General features: G+C 32.1%; 3 protein-coding genes and 1 pseudogene across 4 annotated transcripts; 3 read left to right on the top strand and 1 right to left on the bottom strand.

Annotated features, from left to right (window-relative positions):
• The first annotated feature begins 2742 nt into the window (after window positions 1-2742).
• On the top strand, window positions 2743-6045 carry LOC113869428 (endoglucanase). The gene is made up of 8 exons (XM_027505749.1): window positions 2743-2976; window positions 3122-3334; window positions 3971-4171; window positions 4407-4484; window positions 4587-4739; window positions 4857-4965; window positions 5169-5335; window positions 5533-6045. Exons 1-8 carry the CDS (start codon window positions 2743-2745, stop codon window positions 5923-5925), a joined length of 1548 nt encoding a protein of 515 aa, XP_027361550.1. The 3' UTR covers window positions 5926-6045.
• A 4051-nt stretch (window positions 6046-10096) lies between these two features.
• On the bottom strand, window positions 10097-11295 carry LOC113870180 (probable WRKY transcription factor 29). The gene is made up of 3 exons (XM_027506778.1): window positions 11248-11295; window positions 10667-10881; window positions 10097-10535 (listed from the first exon to the last, which is right to left on the bottom strand). Exons 1-3 carry the CDS (start codon window positions 11293-11295, stop codon window positions 10097-10099), a joined length of 702 nt encoding a protein of 233 aa, XP_027362579.1.
• A 2272-nt stretch (window positions 11296-13567) lies between these two features.
• Window positions 13568-16390, top strand: LOC113869849 (meiotic recombination protein SPO11-2). 2 transcript variants are annotated; one of them, XM_027506346.1, is made up of 11 exons: window positions 13568-13735; window positions 13814-13897; window positions 14044-14173; window positions 14252-14389; window positions 14463-14551; window positions 14846-14974; window positions 15126-15220; window positions 15393-15455; window positions 15580-15656; window positions 15752-15879; window positions 16256-16390. In XM_027506346.1, exons 1-11 carry the CDS (start codon window positions 13655-13657, stop codon window positions 16388-16390), a joined length of 1149 nt encoding a protein of 382 aa, XP_027362147.1. In that variant the 5' UTR covers window positions 13568-13654. The 2 variants fall into 2 exon arrangements, with proteins under 2 accessions (XP_027362147.1, XP_027362146.1); XM_027506345.1 differs by having other exon boundaries at window positions 15752-15906.
• A 599-nt stretch (window positions 16391-16989) lies between these two features.
• On the top strand, window positions 16990-17692 carry LOC113870179 (annotated as a pseudogene).
• The last annotated feature ends 992 nt before the right edge of the window (window positions 17693-18684 follow it).

Here is an 18684-nt window from a genome sequence, read left to right as displayed (position 1 = left end):
AAAATCTTCCCATTCCGCATCAACGATATGCTATTTGCCCGACCATGATTACCGTTCCTCATCCCGTCGAGAGAGGTGAAATAAATACATTAGTTCTAATAAAATGCTTGTCTATTTTAATCCTTTTCATTATTTGTTATTTAAATTTTACTAGATTGAATTAATCTATAAACATATTTATCAATCATTACACGAGTTAATTAACCAAAACTTCAATTCAAGTAGCACATATATAAACAAGGCTAGTATGGTCTTTATCTAGAAATACTAGTGAGCAAAAGGTAGACACTAGACACATACAATACAAGTCGACCAAATTATGCATAGCTAGCAATATTCACATTCTCCATGACACTGCTGATAGTTGTCTCTAAGTTGGAAGTGAAAGACCATGAATGAATATCGTGTAATTCCACCGATGATTAAGGGGTAACCGGGTTCTAGTCGATGGAGGTCAAAACCGTGCCCGACCCGAAAGGGAAGAGCCTTCGAGGGTGTGACGGAGACTGGGGATTTGTCGATTTGGATGGATGTGGTTGGAGATGAAGCTGCTGAGGCTGAGACGGGCCTGAGATGGAGGTTGGGAAGGTGGGTAAGCTGTTTGCAAGGAAAAGCAAATAGATGAGAGGTTGAATTATATATTTTTTAATGTGTCTTTAAGTATATGTTAAAGAAATTATATTAAATATTGCTATCACCAAAAAAGTTTATTTTACTTTTTTGGTAAAGTTGAATTTTGTTGATAAATTAAATTTTAATATATTGTTAATGTAATAGCTCAAAAATAAGGATAACAAAATGAGTGGTCTAATTTAATTTATAAAAAAAATACAGCAGAATAAACTGGAATAAGCATTCTCACTTAGCTAGTAAGCCAATGGCAAGTTATACGCTAAAAATAAAAATATGTTAAACTTTTTTTTAGGAAAAAAAATAGGTAGGTTAGTCCGTTAGTCCACCTTTTTTTAACCTTTAGCAGGTTAGTTATTTGCTAACCCATTAACGAGATGAATAAGCTTTAATGGCCCATTTTCAAAAGAGAACGACTTGGGCCATATTACTTTTTTTGTTGACTGTGACAGACTTACTTGTTTTGTCAATTGTCACTCGTATTTGAAAGTAGGGTTTAAAATACAAAAAGAAAGTAAGGTTGTTTTATCATTGTTTAGAAATAGTTGATTAAGAAAAGGAATACTAACTAAATAATTAAAAGTAAAAAAATAATATAACTATTATTAATGTAATTTTACCATATTTTTATACTTTTTATTGTGGTTTATAGTAATTTTTTTATTTCTTAATTTTTAGGGCAATAATTACTAATAGCCTTAAAAAATTATAGTATGATAACTTGTCACAAAAATAAGGATAATTTTTGTTGGGATTAAAATGTTAAGTGATTTTCAAAATTCAAAGAGTTATTATATGCTTATAAAGTTTATCTTGTTGAGAAAACTTGCTGTTTATAACTTTTGTAATAAGATAATAACTTGTTAATTTAACTATAAATCAATGGCACAACTTATAATTGTGTTTTTGTTATGTGAATGCATCTAAAGTTGCTACACCGACTTAACTCAATGGTTACTTAATCCTGATCTTATGATTTGCATGTGCATTTCTCAGTTAACTTAAGATGAATGTCTGTAAAACACATGGTGATTTGTCCTCCCTTATGATCTGAATAACAAAGAAAAGAAAAACAAATATATCCATATGTCTCGCCGAAAGATATGGGAAAGGAAGATAGTATTGAAGCCGATGATGTTCTTTCAAAAACTGCAGCAAAATTTCTCCGCGGATGGTGTAATATCCATGTGAAGAATGTGATCTGATGCACATTAATCATTCAGGAATAGGATCCATGTGGATGAGAATAGTAATCGCCGAACAGGGTCAATCAAGTTAAGAGTTAAAGCCACGGAACAAGTAGGTCCCACCGAATTTGAGGTTCGTTGCATTTATAGTTTATGGTGTTTAATTTGCCGCTAATTTCATATCGGCACGTAAACATAACCCAATATCCAACATGCTCTTTTTTTTTTGGTGAAAGAAAATTAGGTCAACATCATGTTAAAACGTGTAATATAAATCTTTAGAAATGTGGTTTTTGATTCATTATCTATCGAGAGAGATGGAATCACATGAGGACGGAATATTTTCAGATAATATAAAGACTGATAAATTTGTGAGTCAGCGAAAGGAGCAGTGAAATGCTAAAAATGAACACAACTAACTGTGTGTCTGTATCAAATAGAGCAATTGGAATGTGAAACGTCAATGGCCATCCTCTTTCTTGTGGAAAATGCAGATCCATGCTGCCTAACATTTTTCTTATATATATACATATATATCCAATATACTATTTACATACCAAAATCTATGGCGCCACTTTATGTATGAAAATTGATAATCATAGGTAACCCAAAAAAGAAAAATCTTGCTAATCATATAGGCAGAAGGCATCACAAACACGGAAAACAATGTATGACGTTCAGGGGGAATGGGAGAAGCAATATCTTGTTCATGAAGACTTATATTCCATACCATATATCTAGGTCCCTGACTCATTTAGTCTGACTTTAATTCTCATATGCATATAGTGACTACTATACGTCACGTTATCTCCCACTCCACCACATCATCGAGTTAGTAACTGTTAGGTAACTGCCATGCTCTCTATATATACTCGCAAGTTTAGCTGAATCCTGCAGAGTTAAGAGAGTTACGTAGCAATACATCATGGGGTACTATTTGGTTGTGAGTGGTGTGTTCTTCTTGTGTGCCATGGTTAGTCACAATGGACTAGCCATGATGGATGAGAAGTTAACTGGTTCCTCAGCTAATTATGACTATGCAGATGCTCTTGGCAAAGCCATCTTGTTTTTTGAAGGACAACGCTCAGGGAAGTTGCCCACCAGCCAACGAGTCAAGTGGAGGGGGGACTCGGCTCTCTCTGATGGCAAACTTCAAAACGTATGACAATATTTCTACATTGTAATACTAATATATAATAGACCAAATATTGAACGGGTCTGAAAATTTTGAACACAGTGCTATGATTATATTATATATATGTGTTTCATAAATTTCTTTATTAATCATCTATTATCTTTGGCAGGTGAATTTGATTGGAGGATACTATGATGCTGGTGATAATGTCAAGTTTGGATGGCCAATGGCATTTACAGTCAGCTTATTGAGTTGGGCTGTTGTTGAGTATGAGAATGAGATATCTTCGGTGAAGCAACTTGGCAATCTCCACACTGCTATCCGCTGGGGCGCAGACTTCATATTGCAAGCCCACACTTCCCCAACCACGCTCTATACGCAGGCCTGTTTCTATATATTAACAAGAGTATTGTTTTTTTATTTAATTTACGCACTTCCAGTTACACCTGTTAAAAATAATCTCACTCTTGACACTTTTAATGAGATACAATGTCAACCAAACATTATTCTATTCACAAGTACTTGTACTTGCCAGCTAATCAAACACCGGTTTGAGCCGTTGGAAGTAATCGAAGGCCCCCCATAATTCGTTAAAACATATGGCGTACGACATTTATCAATATTAATTAATCACAATTTCAGTTATCACAATTCAATGTAACAACATGTACAACAAAACCTTATCCTACTATGTGTGAATACAATACAACCGTAAATTAAAACTATATTATGAAATTAAAATGTAGGACATGTAGGCATTATTATATCTTCATTTATATATATATGAGGAATGTATGGGGGGCGTCTTCACAAGCACGAATAATTTAATCACTGCTGAATGTATTATAACCAGTGCAACACAACATCAAATCGAAACCTAAATATGTAAATAAATAATTGACAAGAAAAATGGAAGCATTCATATGACCTATTGTTGACAGTTCACGTTTAAATGGGACATATATGTGTTGCTCGGTAATTATATTATCCATGTAGCTCATTAGTATCATTATGATAGGTGGGGGATGGAAACGCAGATCACCAATGTTGGGAGCGCCCGGAAGACATGGATACACCAAGAACAGCCTACAAGATCGATGCTAATTCCCCAGGAACTGAAGCTGCAGCTGAGTCTGCTGCTGCTCTATCTGCTGCTTCAGTTGTCTTCAAGAAAATAGATGCCAATTATTCCTCCACGCTGTTAAGCCATTCAAAATCAGTAAGCAATTTAAGGAGCGTGACTCATTGTCATTCATGAATCATAATGAGAAATTGGCTCCATATCATCCATTGGTTAGAATTGGATTTTTCCACTTTCTTTTATTCTCTCCAAACCCAAATGAGCTCTTGCATGAGAAGAGATATAAAATTATTTGTGCTTCAATATAACAATTTAATTATTTTAGGCCCTTTATACAAAATTTATTAACCTGTACACTAACAATGTTTTGCAGCTGTTTGATTTTGCAGATAAGCATCGAGGCTCTTACTCGGGTTCTTGCCCATTCTATTGCTCGTACTCAGGTTACCAGGTAAAGATAACATTGCTGTTGCTGGAAACATTTGAACATCATCTAATTTTTCATACATTATTAATTCATTAAGGCCGTGATTTCCGAATTATGTACAAAAAGGATGAACTGTTATGGGCTGCTTCTTGGCTATACAAGGCCAGTGGAGAAAGCAAGTACTTGAGCTACACCATAGGAAACCAAGGTTGGAATCAGGCAGTGTCTGAATTCAGCTGGGATAACAAATTTGTTGGAGCTCAGACATTACTAACGGAGGTCTTAATATATATTTAATTAATTACCAGTTAACTACCATATAACAATTTTGTATTCTTTTACTTTGAAGGAAAAAAAACTCATCAATTCTACTACTTTTTTATTTCTTTTCTCCAGGAATTCTATGGTGGGAAGAAAGATTTAGCCAAGTTTAAGAGTGACGCTGAATCATTCATATGTGCAGTGATGCCCGGAAGTAGCTCTCTACAGATTAGAACAACACCTGGTATATATATATATATATATATATATATATATATATAATATTTAACAAGTTGGCAACTTAACTAGCTAATAATTTTATTAGTGATGTTATTATTGATGGAAAAGACACTACTTGCATATCAGTTGTGCTATATTGTGCAAAACATGTTGTTATGAATTTTTAATGAATAAGCTGATCCCGTTGCGTATTATTTGTTCACTCAGGTGGGCTTCTGTTTACTAGAGACAATAGTAATCTGCAATATGTCACGAGCTCCACCATGGTGCTATTCATTTTCTCTAAAATCCTAAACAAATATCATATTGATGGAGTCAATTGTGGCTCGGCGCATATCACCCCTTCTGAAATTAGAGCCTTTGCAAAAACCCAGGTATATACTAATCCCACTTTTCTTGTCAAAACGTTATTAAGGCCATATATATAAAAAAAGTTACAAATACAGAAGACAAAAATTAGAAACATTTTTTCTTGGTTTTCTTACTTTTTGTCAATCCCCCATTCATTATATCAGTTAAATAATATCAACAACCATGCATGTGATGTTACTTGATACTATGTGCACTGCAGGTGGACTACATACTAGGAAACAATCCCATGAAGATGTCTTACATGGTGGGATTTGGGAGTAAATACCCTAAACAATTACACCACAGAGGCTCATCCATCCCTTCGATCAAAGTTCATTCGGCCAAGGTGGGTTGCAATGATGGTCTCTCGGAGTATTACTCTTCTGCTAATCCAAATCCCAATACTCATGTGGGTGCCATTGTTGGAGGCCCCAATTCAAATGACCAATTCAGTGATGCAAGATCTGACTATTCTCACAGTGAACCTACCACCTATATGAATGCTGGTTTCGTGGGTTCAGTGTCCCCTTTGCTTGGTGAAACGACCCAAACCAAACCAAGGACACTGCAGTTTCCCCAGATAGATGGTAGGGAGATTAATCAAGCTGATTAATGTAATATAATCCCTGATTATGTGTCAGATTGATTAAGCCGATACTAATTATTACCCCGCCATATCCATGTTAAGAAGAATTTCACGTAGAAATCCATTACATGTGAACTAGCCAGTAGCTAGTTGCGAGATTTAAATAATTTTAAGGAATTTTAGGTTCAAATCATGTACTGTATCATACAAATTAAAACCCCACTTTTATGGTCTGTTATAATGAAATCATACGCATTTTTCTCTACAAAGAACCATGTGCTTCTTGTTTACTTCTAGAAAAGGGAATTTGACTATAGGTTGTCTAGTAAGGAAACTCTTCCCACTCGGGCTATCAAAATTTCTCAAGGCATTTCACATGCTTTGTTAATTCTGTAATGTAAGCAAGTATATATTTTACGGGTATATATTTGTAAACGCATGGAACCAGAAAAATATGTAAATTTTAAAAATAAGTAGATAGAGATTATTTGTTGACAATATGTATAATTTTTTTTAAAAATAAAATATACTTATTCAAATCTTATATTTTTTTTGAAAAAATGACAGAATCTTCTCCTACTAGTGTAAATATAAAAAATTTTATATTTGATTAAAATTTTTATTTAACAGTTAATTAAGTAATAAATTATAACTCATTAGATGTAATGTAAGTTAAATAAAATTTTTAGATTAAATATAAAAATTTTTAAACTTATATTACTATAAGAAAAAAAAATTTCTTTAAAAAAATATTAAAAAAATGTAATTAATAAAATATTATTTTAACTATGAATGACAAATATCTCATTATGCTCAAATGTTTCCTTTCATATGCTTTCAATTGATAATTAATTTGTTGGGCTCACTAATCTTTAGTTCCTCTTAATATCTTAACGTACGCTCTTACGGTCTATATGTAGCCCACCAATTCCTTGATTAAACTATCGAGAGTTAAAGGGGATTGCTCAACTATGAAGTTTCTCAAAAATATCACATGCATGAAAAATGATAATATATATATATATATATATATATATATATATATATATTTATATTTATATTTATATTTATATTTCCCTATATCCCTATCAATCAAGGTTATGAAATCCAAGACGCATTATACTCCAATCTCTTTTTAACTAAAAGAACAAGTAATCAATAAATTAATATATGAATGACTAATTCGCAAAAAAAAAAAAAAGTAAGGATATGTCAGATCACTAAATAAAAGAATAAGAATTACAATGAAAGTCAAACTTAAGCATGCATCAAGTATTAGTATGATGCATCTCTTCCCTAACTAGATAGAGATTTTGTTAGACCTATATGTTGAAATGAATTAAATCAAAACAAAAATAAAATGTGTAAAAGAAAGATATGATCATGTTGATGAAGAAAAAGATTAATCTCTTTTCTAATTGACCTTCTTTCAAGTCGCCCTTTAAAGCAAATTAATCTAAGCCAATTGTTGGAGATGATGAGAAAAAATTAGATATGATTCAGAGAATGAATTGCGAAAATTCCGTCAACTTAACTCCTTTTTAGTATTTAGAAAGATTCAATTTCCTGAATTAATAGTAGACTAGATCTAGAGCGACAACATTGGAATCTTGAAGCTTCAACTTTGGACCTTACATCTAAACAACTTTGAAGCTTTAGCATGGAGCTCTAGCCTTGAGTATAGGGGCAAACTTCTACCTAATTTCGTTAATTTAGGGAATTGAGATTTATTTTCTTTATTTGGGCTTTCGTGTGTGTGACGGAGATTAATTATTCCTTCTTCTGGTCAAAATATAGAAAATAAGTCTTTCTATCCGGTGGCTTTCTGACTGGACTCGATGGATTGATCCCTCGTGTCCCCATTAATTTTTAGAAGAAAAAAACGAATTGACGCTTGTTATTTGTTAGAGAGGATCAAGGAATGATGATATCCTCCTAATCCTTGGTCAAGTTAATTTTTGTTTAAGGAACTTCAGTACCGCAAACAACATGATTACTCCTCCCACATGTTACCATATATCGCTGCAAATTAGTAGTCCTTTTAGAAAAATATTTTTTTTAATGGGCTTAAATATGAAATTGGTTCAGTGTTTTTATTTTATTTTAATTCCTACGTTTTTGAAAATTTGTGTTTTAATTTATGTCACTAACGTGATCCAATTAAAACCTTTTGCTCAACTACACCAGGAAAAGGAATTAAAACTGAAAAATTAACAAAATGTAATAAATAAATAAAAAGACCAAAAGCAAAAAAGTGCTGAAATATATATATAGAAATTATTTTCATATTTAAATATTTTTAATAATTATTTTAAAAGCTTGGTTAAATAAGTTTCATTCTTTATATATATAAACACGTTATATAAAATATGTTTTTTTTTTTTTGCAGAGTTTAATAACAATATTTATAGTTTCATAGAAAATAGGAAAATAGACCTGGTCCAGCTGGTTCAATTTTTAATGGATAATGATTTCTTCTTCTTCTTTTTGTTCATAATGGACCAGTGACTCCATTGCTTACACTTATTAGTTAACCATTTTAATATGTTTCCTCTGCAATAAAATATCTTTTTTTCAGTGACGCGCATCATCTTATATTATGTCTTTTGAGTTTAATAAATTTTAAAAATATTTATGATTTTAAAAAATACAAAATATTAATTAATTTTTATGAACATTCTTATTTATTGGTATCTTGCCTAAATACTTAAATAAATTAACAAATATATTCCCTTTTTAATAAAAATGTTTTTATTAAAAGATTATCATAGTAACTCATTTAATTAATAATGTTTTTTAAGGAAGTAGAGTATAATATTATAAAGTTTCAGTGTAAAGATGCAGGGAAAAAAGATGTAGTGGTATTGACAGTGAAATCTTTTGTTACATTATTAATCAAAAGATGAATTATTATATTATTAAAAATGATCAACTTTGGTGATAATAACTTTTTTTTTTTTGCTATTTGGTGATAATAACTTTAAAAGTTACACTTAATTAATATGTTATTTAATTTGTTAATAATGTGAAAATTTTATACCATTTTATTTTTGTCTAAAGTAAATGTATTTTCTATTAGAGATAATCTTGTTTAAATTGAATAAAATTATTACAATTAACAATTTTTTTAAAATATTTAACATAACTATATTGAGATTTGAACTTAAAATTTAAGTTAAGTTAGAAAATTTTCTATTAATTAATCCACGTGTTCAATAATAAATAAATTATACTATTAATTTATATTATAGGTTAAAAAGGCACGTTATTTACTTATAAACGAAAGCGAACAAATTTAATAAAATCAATAGCTATTTAATTCTTGACTTTGCTAATTTAAATAGCAAGCAACGGATCTCAAAATAATTTTAATGTTAATGATTGATTAAAATAATGAGCTATTAGCTTAATTGAAAAACACTTTGTTCAAATAATGAATATACAATAATATTTAAAATAATTTTAATGTTTGTGTAAAACATTTAATTTTCTTTAAATAAAATGTAAATATTAAGTCTTATATGTGTAGAAAAACTTCTCACTAAATGAATTGATTTCACTGTACTATGAATATCTTTGACTTGAATAAAATTGCCATCTTTAAATGAAATATTAGGTCCTAGACCAAAAAAATGCCTAAATCAGATAATAAGTGTTTAGAAATATAAAGGCAAGTAATTGTAATGTGGTTAACGTCAAGTTTGGTTGATTGAACTTGTTGAACTTGTATATGGCTGCAATAAAAAAGCTGTGGTGTTTTTTAAGGTAAAAGAAAAAGGTTGTAATGTTGTAAACCAAATATCACTTTTAACCTCCAATGCATGTGTTGTAGAATCATCCCAGAGACTTCGATAGAAAGAGGGGGATCAATTTCTCTTGGTAGAATAAAAATAATACTTGTAGAATTATGTGTGAACCAAAAAATTTTCTTTCTGCATGCAATTATATCCCAATGATGAACAGCGTATATGATTGGCATTTAATTTTATTTGCGGTCGATCTTGGGAAGAACAAAAGATTTTATAATACGGACAAAACAAAACAAACTTTAAAAAATTCTTAATTCGGAGGAAATGTAGGGGATCTACATAGTCAGTTGCCGTGCAAAAGAAAAATGGCAAACCCAAATTCAAGTTACGTTACTATATGAAGTCTCAGCAAAAGTACAATCTACAAAGGCAACCTTGTAATGCATTCCTCAACTATCACCTACAAAATCCTTCTCTTTCTTAAGACCCTTACTTCGTTCACGTTCAACACTTGGCGCATGCTCATCTTCAATGGACTCCGCCGTCTCAGGTGTCCGTGGAGAGAAAGTGTCTTGATCATGAGTTATTGGAGGGGCAACTGTGGAAGTGTTCTTTCGGGTGTTCCGAGCTCGCGAGCTTTTGCGAGGTGGGTGAGGATCGCTGTGTTCTGCGGTGTAGGTAACTATGAAAACTCCAGGATCCAAATGGCTTCGTTCCACCTGTTTCCTAGCCAAACACCCTTTGGAACTGCTGCATCTATAATAGCTACGGGGATAGGTTGATCCTTTTATTGGTTTCTGCCCATATTTACGCCATGCCCATTGGTCCGAGACCCCATCTGCTGCTGTCAACACGTGTTTCACCCTCTTGTTCTTCTGCTTCTTCTTGCTGAATCAATGATGAATTAATGCAAAAATAAAATAATACTTAAACTATTATATAATTAAGATATATGTATTGGTTATCTTTTCTAAAGAATCAAGTTCATATTCTTAGTTGGATATAAATAATTATCCGACCTTTTTTCACATTTAGATGGTGGGGGATCTCGCAAATCTTGTGTTGCTACTTCTTTTGATGGTTTGAGTTCTTTGACTTCTTGTTCGGTTTCATGGGGGATAGGCAGGGAATTTGTAACGATGGGAAGAGGGTTGTTGAGAATAGGGTGAGGGGGGTGTAAAGGTTTGTAAAACTCTTCCAATTCATCAACCACTGTTGTGGTTTCTGAGAATTCCTGAAAATTACAAAGTAGGTCATCATGTTCAGAAAAGAAATATTGAGAAAAAATGCGATGTGAGTTGTCCATGATTGTGGCTGGGGCGTCTCTGGTGCATCCCACAAGCGTGCAAGTTCATCCAACACCAAAATGCAGTTATATAGGAAAAACGTGTAGAGATAGAGATAGATATCAATTAGTCAAAGAAGAAATTAAGAGGCTGACTAGGACTATATAATGGAAGCCAAGCAAGAGGGGTGGGTTTTGGAGAAATGTCAGCCTAGTTTTGGCGATATATATATATATATATATGTAAATTTGAGTAAGCTTTGTTACTGTGTGTTTTGTGCCTTTGAATATATTTGCTTCCAAGTTCAAACTAACAACAGCGTTTAATCGAGTTGACTGAGTGTACAAGTCAAAAGGGGGCATGTACAAGTGCGAAAGGTGAACCCATTTCCTTTTCCTACCAGCAATTTGGTACTTGATCTCCCTTTGATGAGTATTGCCCTTTGTCTGGAATTAACTTTAAATTTTATATAAATAACTAAATATAGTCTTTTTATTTATATGCTTCTTAATTTATCATTAATACGAAGTTTTACTATCTTAACATTTTTCAAATCTAATTTGTTTTCACCTAACTGTGATATGTATTTTAACTTTTAAAAATTTTAAACTCGTATTTGAGTGGTATATTGATTTATAATATTTTAGATAATTTGGAATTATAGTTTATTTATTTATATATTTTTTAATCTTTACTAACTCACTGGTGTATGTTTATTTTCATGTTAAAATTGTGCTAAAATAAAAATTTAAGTTCAATAGGAAAAATAAAAACTAAATGCATGTATTTATTATGTTAAGCAAAAAAGTATATTTACATAAAAAAATTTCAATGAGACATGTAATTTATCTTTGTATTCATATTTATAAAATTTAAAAATAATAAACATTGATGATATAATTAGCTGACTTACATAAAATAATAAGTGAATAAAATTTATTGATTACCTTAAAATATCAAAATGAGTATAAAAAGTTATGTATGACAATAAAAATAAATAAAATTTTAAGTTAATACCTCGTGCATATCAAATTATTTCTATGAATATTACATCTTAACATTACATAACGCTCCTTAATGAATAGAAATTTTGTATGAAAACTTACAATGATAATGAAATATAAAACAAAGATAACTTAATCTAAATAAAATTAGTCTAAACAATTAAATTAATTATAATTTTTATTTTTTATAAATTATTTTTGATAAATTTTATAGTACTTTAAAAAGTAAAAAATATTATATATTATTATATACGTGAAACAATTATAACTGTTAATTTTAATAATAAAATTAGTGATGTATTAAGAAAAAATATAAATATTTTTTAATATTTTAGTATAATTGAGAGACTATTAGATACTGAAAAATACCATAACAAATATCATTATTTTTTATTATATTAATGAATTATATTTGTCAGATTTGATCTCGTTTGATTTATAGACTCACATTCGGGTCTTGGTGTAAAAGAAAATAGAAACATTCAAAGAGAATAAAAAAAAAAAATCTTGCTAAATTCACTTTTCTAAGTTTTTTTTTTTTCGGTGGTAGGAGTTCTGAGAATTAACAATAATTATATCTTTACGTAATTGTTTTATATTGTTTTGTTAACACGGTATCTATTAATTTTTTTTTTCTCTTTATTTCGTCTTGTCTTTTGTTTCCCCTCTCGTTACGCTACCCATTTCACCCTCATTTAATGAATCTTAAGAAATTATTTTTCAAAAATTAAATATATAATGTTACGGATTTTTCACATGGCTAAGTCTATCAGCATATAACTCCAACTAAGCTCCTGCCCTCATTTGTGGGTCAAGAGCTCCAGTGCCCTTGCCAAAAGACCACTCTCATTTTTTGGTACCGCACTACCACTGCTTCCCCTAACGTTGTATCAATGCAGAGGCTGCGCCCTGGATAATCACACTTTCTTGCTCCTTTCTTAATCACCCTTACCAGTTCCCCATTTATCAAGGAACAAAATCAACCCACCTATTAATTTGTTGGGGGCCTAAACCTTAGCTATTTAAATCAATATTTGGTTACATCCGGTCATCATTTTAATTCTTTTATTTAACTTCATCCTTTTTATAAGAATAATCTATCTATATAATATATAGAAATTCTTCTCCTAAAATTATTATACATTTAAAATAAAAGTATATTACAATACATTATTACTTACTCGATCTAGGGATTCCATCCTTTTCTTAACAAGAAGACATTCTATAGGAAAAATATTATATAAAAGTATACATATTTTCAAATGATTAAAAAATTAATTGTTAATCATATGATAGTTTTTTTTCCCTTTAATTCTATTATTCTCGAAATATATACTTTCAATTTTGATTAAGTGAATTATTCATTTTTATTATTTATTTGAATTTACAGAATATTTTTCTTATAATTAAATTTTCTAATTATATTTTAAAAATTTGCCTCCATTTTTTTAAAAGGAAAAAGCATGCAAGACACGGAAATATCAGTTAATTATCAATATCATCTCATTTTTATTGTTTTGAAGATTTTTCCTACTCAAATAAACACATCATCATCATCATTAGGGAATATCTCTTAACATAAAAAAATGGTCAGTGTATTGACTGTCGTTTATATGTATAGTTAAACGGCACGTAGTTCTGTTTGGCGCAAAACATTCTTATTTGGGCAGTGCGCGCCAATTGTGCAGTTATTGAAATTTAGAGATTCTACTCTCCAATGGAAGATCTTGCGAATTCGACGCTGAAGTTCTTCTCCGATCAAGAACTTTGTTATGCCGATATCGTTCCTCCTGCTCAGGTATTACTCTTCCATCAATCATCCTCTTTCCTTATTTTGATCCCTAACGGCGTGCCAATTTCGTTTTGATGAGTGCAGGTCCGAGCGAGAATTGAAGTGTCGGTGCTCAGTTTTCTCAAAATATTGAATGCATCCAACCCTGCCATCTCAGATTTGCCTCTGGTACAGATTAAATTTTAATCATAGGCTATATTTTTCATTGTCTTTCTATTTAATTCTGCATTATCTTCTCTTAGCTTGTATTGCTAGCAGAACACAAATATGTATGCATTAGTAATTTTAGATTGATATTCATAAGCAACTAGCAGATTCAGAGAAAATTGAGCAACAGTCGAGTGAATCATGGCCTGTTGACGGAACTATCATGTGTTTTTCTCTCCCATTCCATATCTACAAGGTCTCTGATGAGACGTAATGCAACAAAGGCCTTTGTTAGGGGTACAGACTACAAATACAGGGTTTCATTTTTCTTCCAAAAATTTTTACGTTTCTAAGTTATAAATTTATTGCTTGTAGTGTGGAAAGTCATGGAGATGTGCTATCAGATATTACTTCAGGAAAAGCGTGTCACCCAGAGGGAGCTCTACTACAAGCTGCTTTGTGATTCGCCACAACTGTTTCCTTCTCAAACACATGTCAACAGGACAATCCAAGGTTATTAACTGTCTTTTGCTTCAAGTTTCATGTCAGGGTGTTTTGAACGGGAATATAAATCTGCGCCAAACAGATCTCGTAGCATTGCTTCGGTGCAGCCGATACAGTCTTGGGATTATGGCATCTAGTCGAGGACTTGTAGCTGGTCGTCTGATTTTGCAGGTTTCTCATGAACCCTTCATTTTAGGATATTGCTGGTCGTCTGATTTTGGTTTGAAAAATTGTTTTCAGATTTTTTTTCACTCTTAATTATTAAAAAACCCACTTTGTTTTCACTTTATTTTCTGTTTTTAAAGATTCATGTAAGAAAATAGTAAAAATAATAACAGAAAGCATCTCAAAGTAAACACTCTAAGGGAAGTTTATATGAGGGGTTTTCTCTCACTGTAGTGTATGATGAAATGTAGCAACCGTAAAAACTAATCACTTCTAGTTTTCCCCATTTTTCGTGTATAGGAACCGGGCAAAGAGGTTGTTGATTGCTCTGTATGTGGTTCTTCTGGGTTTGCAATTTCTGGTGACTTAAATATGTTAGAGAACTTGATTCTAAATGCAGATGCTCGGTATGTTATAATAGTGGAAAAGGTGAGATTGTTAGAGGTCATTTGGTTTATTCAAATTCCTAATTTCACTCACCAGTTACATCATGATGCTACTTTGAAACGTTCCATACTTTCCCAAGGAAGATGGAAGAAGGATACGTTTTAGTACACAATTAACAATTGGTTCTCTATAGCATGCAATATTTCAGCGGCTCGCTGAGGATCGGTTCTTTCATCAAATTCCAAGCATTCTTATCACAGCTAAGGGTTACCCAGATATGGCCACAAGGTACTGTGTAGGCCAGCTCACATGAGAGAAAATTAAATAGCTTGGAACTTTTACGGGATGCTTTCAGAATTGGTTTTTTCCCCCATACTTGACACTACCATATAATATATTGTAGTCTCAATCTAGTGAGATGAGTGCTTGAATGTCTAAAATTCCTGAAGTTTAAATGCAGATTTCTTCTATATCGAATCAGTCGAGCTTTTCCAGACTTGCCAATTTTAGCTTTGGTGGATTGGTATGATTGCTTGTCTTCTGAAATACAGCTTTGACTGTCATGTTTTTTGAAAAAAAAGACGTTCTGCTTCTTTTTTATGTTTTTGTTTATTTGTATCTCCTTTCCCACATTTTATTTTTTAAAGGAATCCATCTGGATTAGCTATTCTGTGCACCTTCAAATTTGGAAGTGTAGGAATGGGCCTAGAGGCATATAGATACGGTAATTTTTAATCTCATTATACGACAAAGCCTACAAGCTGTAATATGTGTGAATCAAACTTACGCTTGAGACATGTTTTTATTTGCATTATCTAGCTTGCAACGTCAAGTGGCTAGGACTGCGGGGCCATGATCTACCCTTGCTGCCTGACCAATCTCTCGTTCCATTGAAGCCCAAGGATCTGCAAATTGCTCAAAGCTTGCTGTCCTCGGGAATCTTACAGGTAAACTATCCAGAAGCCCTGAATAAAGCCCGTACTATATTCTACCCCGGAGTCCTGATTAGTGATTAATGGTTGTCACTTTCATTAACATAATTTTCATTCTGCTTCATTTCTTGTACAAGACATTTTGGCATACATACCTATTGTGATTTATATCATTTGGTAGATTCCAAATAAGTCCTGCATTCTTAGATTCCTAAGCAGGAAACTTTTGTGCATAAGATTTGTACACGCATAAGGCTGTACCAAAGAAGCAATCTGTATGAATTATTATGTTAAAGGTAACGTGCACCAAGCATCCTCCTCCCAAAGGCTTAAAAAAGAATATTCTCTTCTACTAAAGTGTATTTTCCATTAACAAAATGTTGTTTAACAGGATAATTACATGGAAGAACTGGCCTTGATGGTTCAGAGCGGAAGAAGAGCTGAAATCGAGGCCCTGTACTGTCATGGATATGATTATTTGGGGAAGTACATAGCTAAAAAAATTGTACAGTCTGATTATGTGTAATTCATATTCGATATACGTTTAAAACCACAAAATACAAAGCTAAAACAAATAGGGACACTTTTCTGCTTAACCAATGGATATGGGGTAGGAAACATGTTTTCCTCATAAATCTCTATGTTTATTTAAGCTTCCAAATAGTAAATTTCTTTTATTCTAAGCTAGGTAGAGTACCCCTATACATCTTAAAAATCTCTCTGCATGTTTGGAAAGTAATTATTTAGGAAAAATAATCATTTTTCAATATATATATATATATATTTAAAAAAATTTATTATTATTTAAAAAAGTGACAAATACATACTAAATAAAAATATTTATAATTTACATTGAACTATGCATTTTAACAGCCTGAAATGTACAATTCTTTATTTATTTTATTTTTTTAATTAAATTTATATATTTCATAAAATCTTAAATGAAAATTTTAATTTAAAATTCATTAACCTACCTATAAACTTTTTAAATATAGGAAATGATTTAAAATTTTCTAAATAATTGACGACCTGTAAAGTAATTTAACCTCTAAAATACAATGCATACTTTTCTTTCTTTTGTTTTACGGGGGTAATTCTAATTTGTGGAGCTCAGCTACCACTATATACTGCCAGTCACTAGTCTCGGCTCACATACACAGAATATACCGTCTGAGACGCTGAAAGACCCTTGTGTGGCGTCTGAAATTGTTGGTCCCCATTTCAATTCATAACAAAGCCTACTCAACGTCAACGGCTATGGCGGCATCTTCCTTTACAACAACTTCCACCCTCTTCCGTTCAGAATTACTCCTTAATCATCTCATCTGTTTGTTTTTCGTTGCAAACAGCTTACCCACCTTCCCAACCTCCATCTCAGGCCCGTCTCAGCCTCAGCAGCTTCATCTCCAATCACATCCATCCAAATCGACAAATCCCCAGTCTCCGTCACAACCTCCAAGGCTCTTCCCTTTAGGGTCTGGCACGGTTTTGACCTCCATCGACTAGAACCCGGTTACCCCTTAATCATTGGTGGAATTAACATACCCCACGATAGAGGTTGCGAGGCTCATTCCGACGGTAATTCAATTATATTCTCCCCTTCCGATTTTTAATCTTTCAACTTTCAATTTTTTTAAGAGTACGATGATGAGCCTTGTTGGTGGTTTGATACAGGGATGTTCTGCTTCACTGCGTGGTCGATGCTATTTTAGGGGCGTTGGATCTTCCTGATATAGGGCAAATATTTCCGGATTCAGATCCTAAGTGGAAGGGTTGTGCCTCTTCGGTGTTCATCCAAGAATCTGTGAGTAATAAATTACAAATATAGGTTCCTTTCTGCATTGTTTCCTCCATCGAAATCTGATAGTAGTTTTAGGCATTCTTATGTGCAAGTTAGTTTGGTCCCTACTATGTGTCATACTTAAGAGAGGAATTTTGAGCAAAACCATCAATTGTTCGTGCTGTTAAGGAGCTGATGTTAAATTGTTTTCTATTTCCCATGAAAAGTAGGCTTTATGCTCATTCTGTGTATATCTCTATGGGGGTGTGCTCAAGGTATTAAATAGTATTTTTCTTTTCTTTTTTTTTATAGTAAGAGGATATTTATAAAACCTTCTGAGCTTTAGTGTCATCAGTTTAGTCTATAAACTACAATAACTAGAATAACCGGGGTCCTCTTTTGGATTAAAAAAGAAACAGCGGTCCTCTTGGTTGTCCATGTTGTAGGATTAAAAATAAAGCTAGTAGGAAGAGATCCATCAGGGAGTGTCTTGATCAGTTCCAAAATCTATATTTTACCAATCTTTTTGGGGTTTTTAATTTACATTTTGATGAAACAAGTAGTACTTGTACACAATTTATTGCTTACTGTATTCCTATCTGATTTTCCCCCCCTCCTTTGGACCATCATATTTTGTCTGGAAAAGAAAATAAAACAGTTTGTGATAACTGGAAATCAAGTGCCCCTTTGAAATTCTTTTCTAAATTTTTTAAAAAGGATGATTCAGAAGGTAACATAATGTCTAAGTGTTGTTGTCAAGGGGAATATAACAGGTGAATTAGGTTAAATATTGTAGAACGAGGGGAGATTTCTGTGTGACTTAATCTCTAACAAAACAAGTTGCATATTTCCAAATATCTGTGCATGTTTACTCTCTATAGTGTTATTTCAAAATAATAAATAGAATCCTTTTTACCTTTTTCTCCTCATTTCGAATTGCTTGTGAAAAATTGTCTGCTAAATTAACTGTCAGTAGCTTCAGACATGATTAATTCTGCAACAAAATCTTCTGTGCCAGATAAAGTTTGTATGGAACAGCC

This window comes from Abrus precatorius, unplaced genomic scaffold, assembly GCF_003935025.1.
Source record: "Abrus precatorius isolate BTA unplaced genomic scaffold, Abrus_2018 Scaffold6, whole genome shotgun sequence".
Classification (NCBI taxonomy): Eukaryota; Viridiplantae; Streptophyta; class Magnoliopsida; order Fabales; family Fabaceae; genus Abrus; species Abrus precatorius.
The sequence above is the reverse complement of the archived record's forward strand: the minus strand, read 5'-3'. Positions and strand labels throughout refer to the sequence as shown.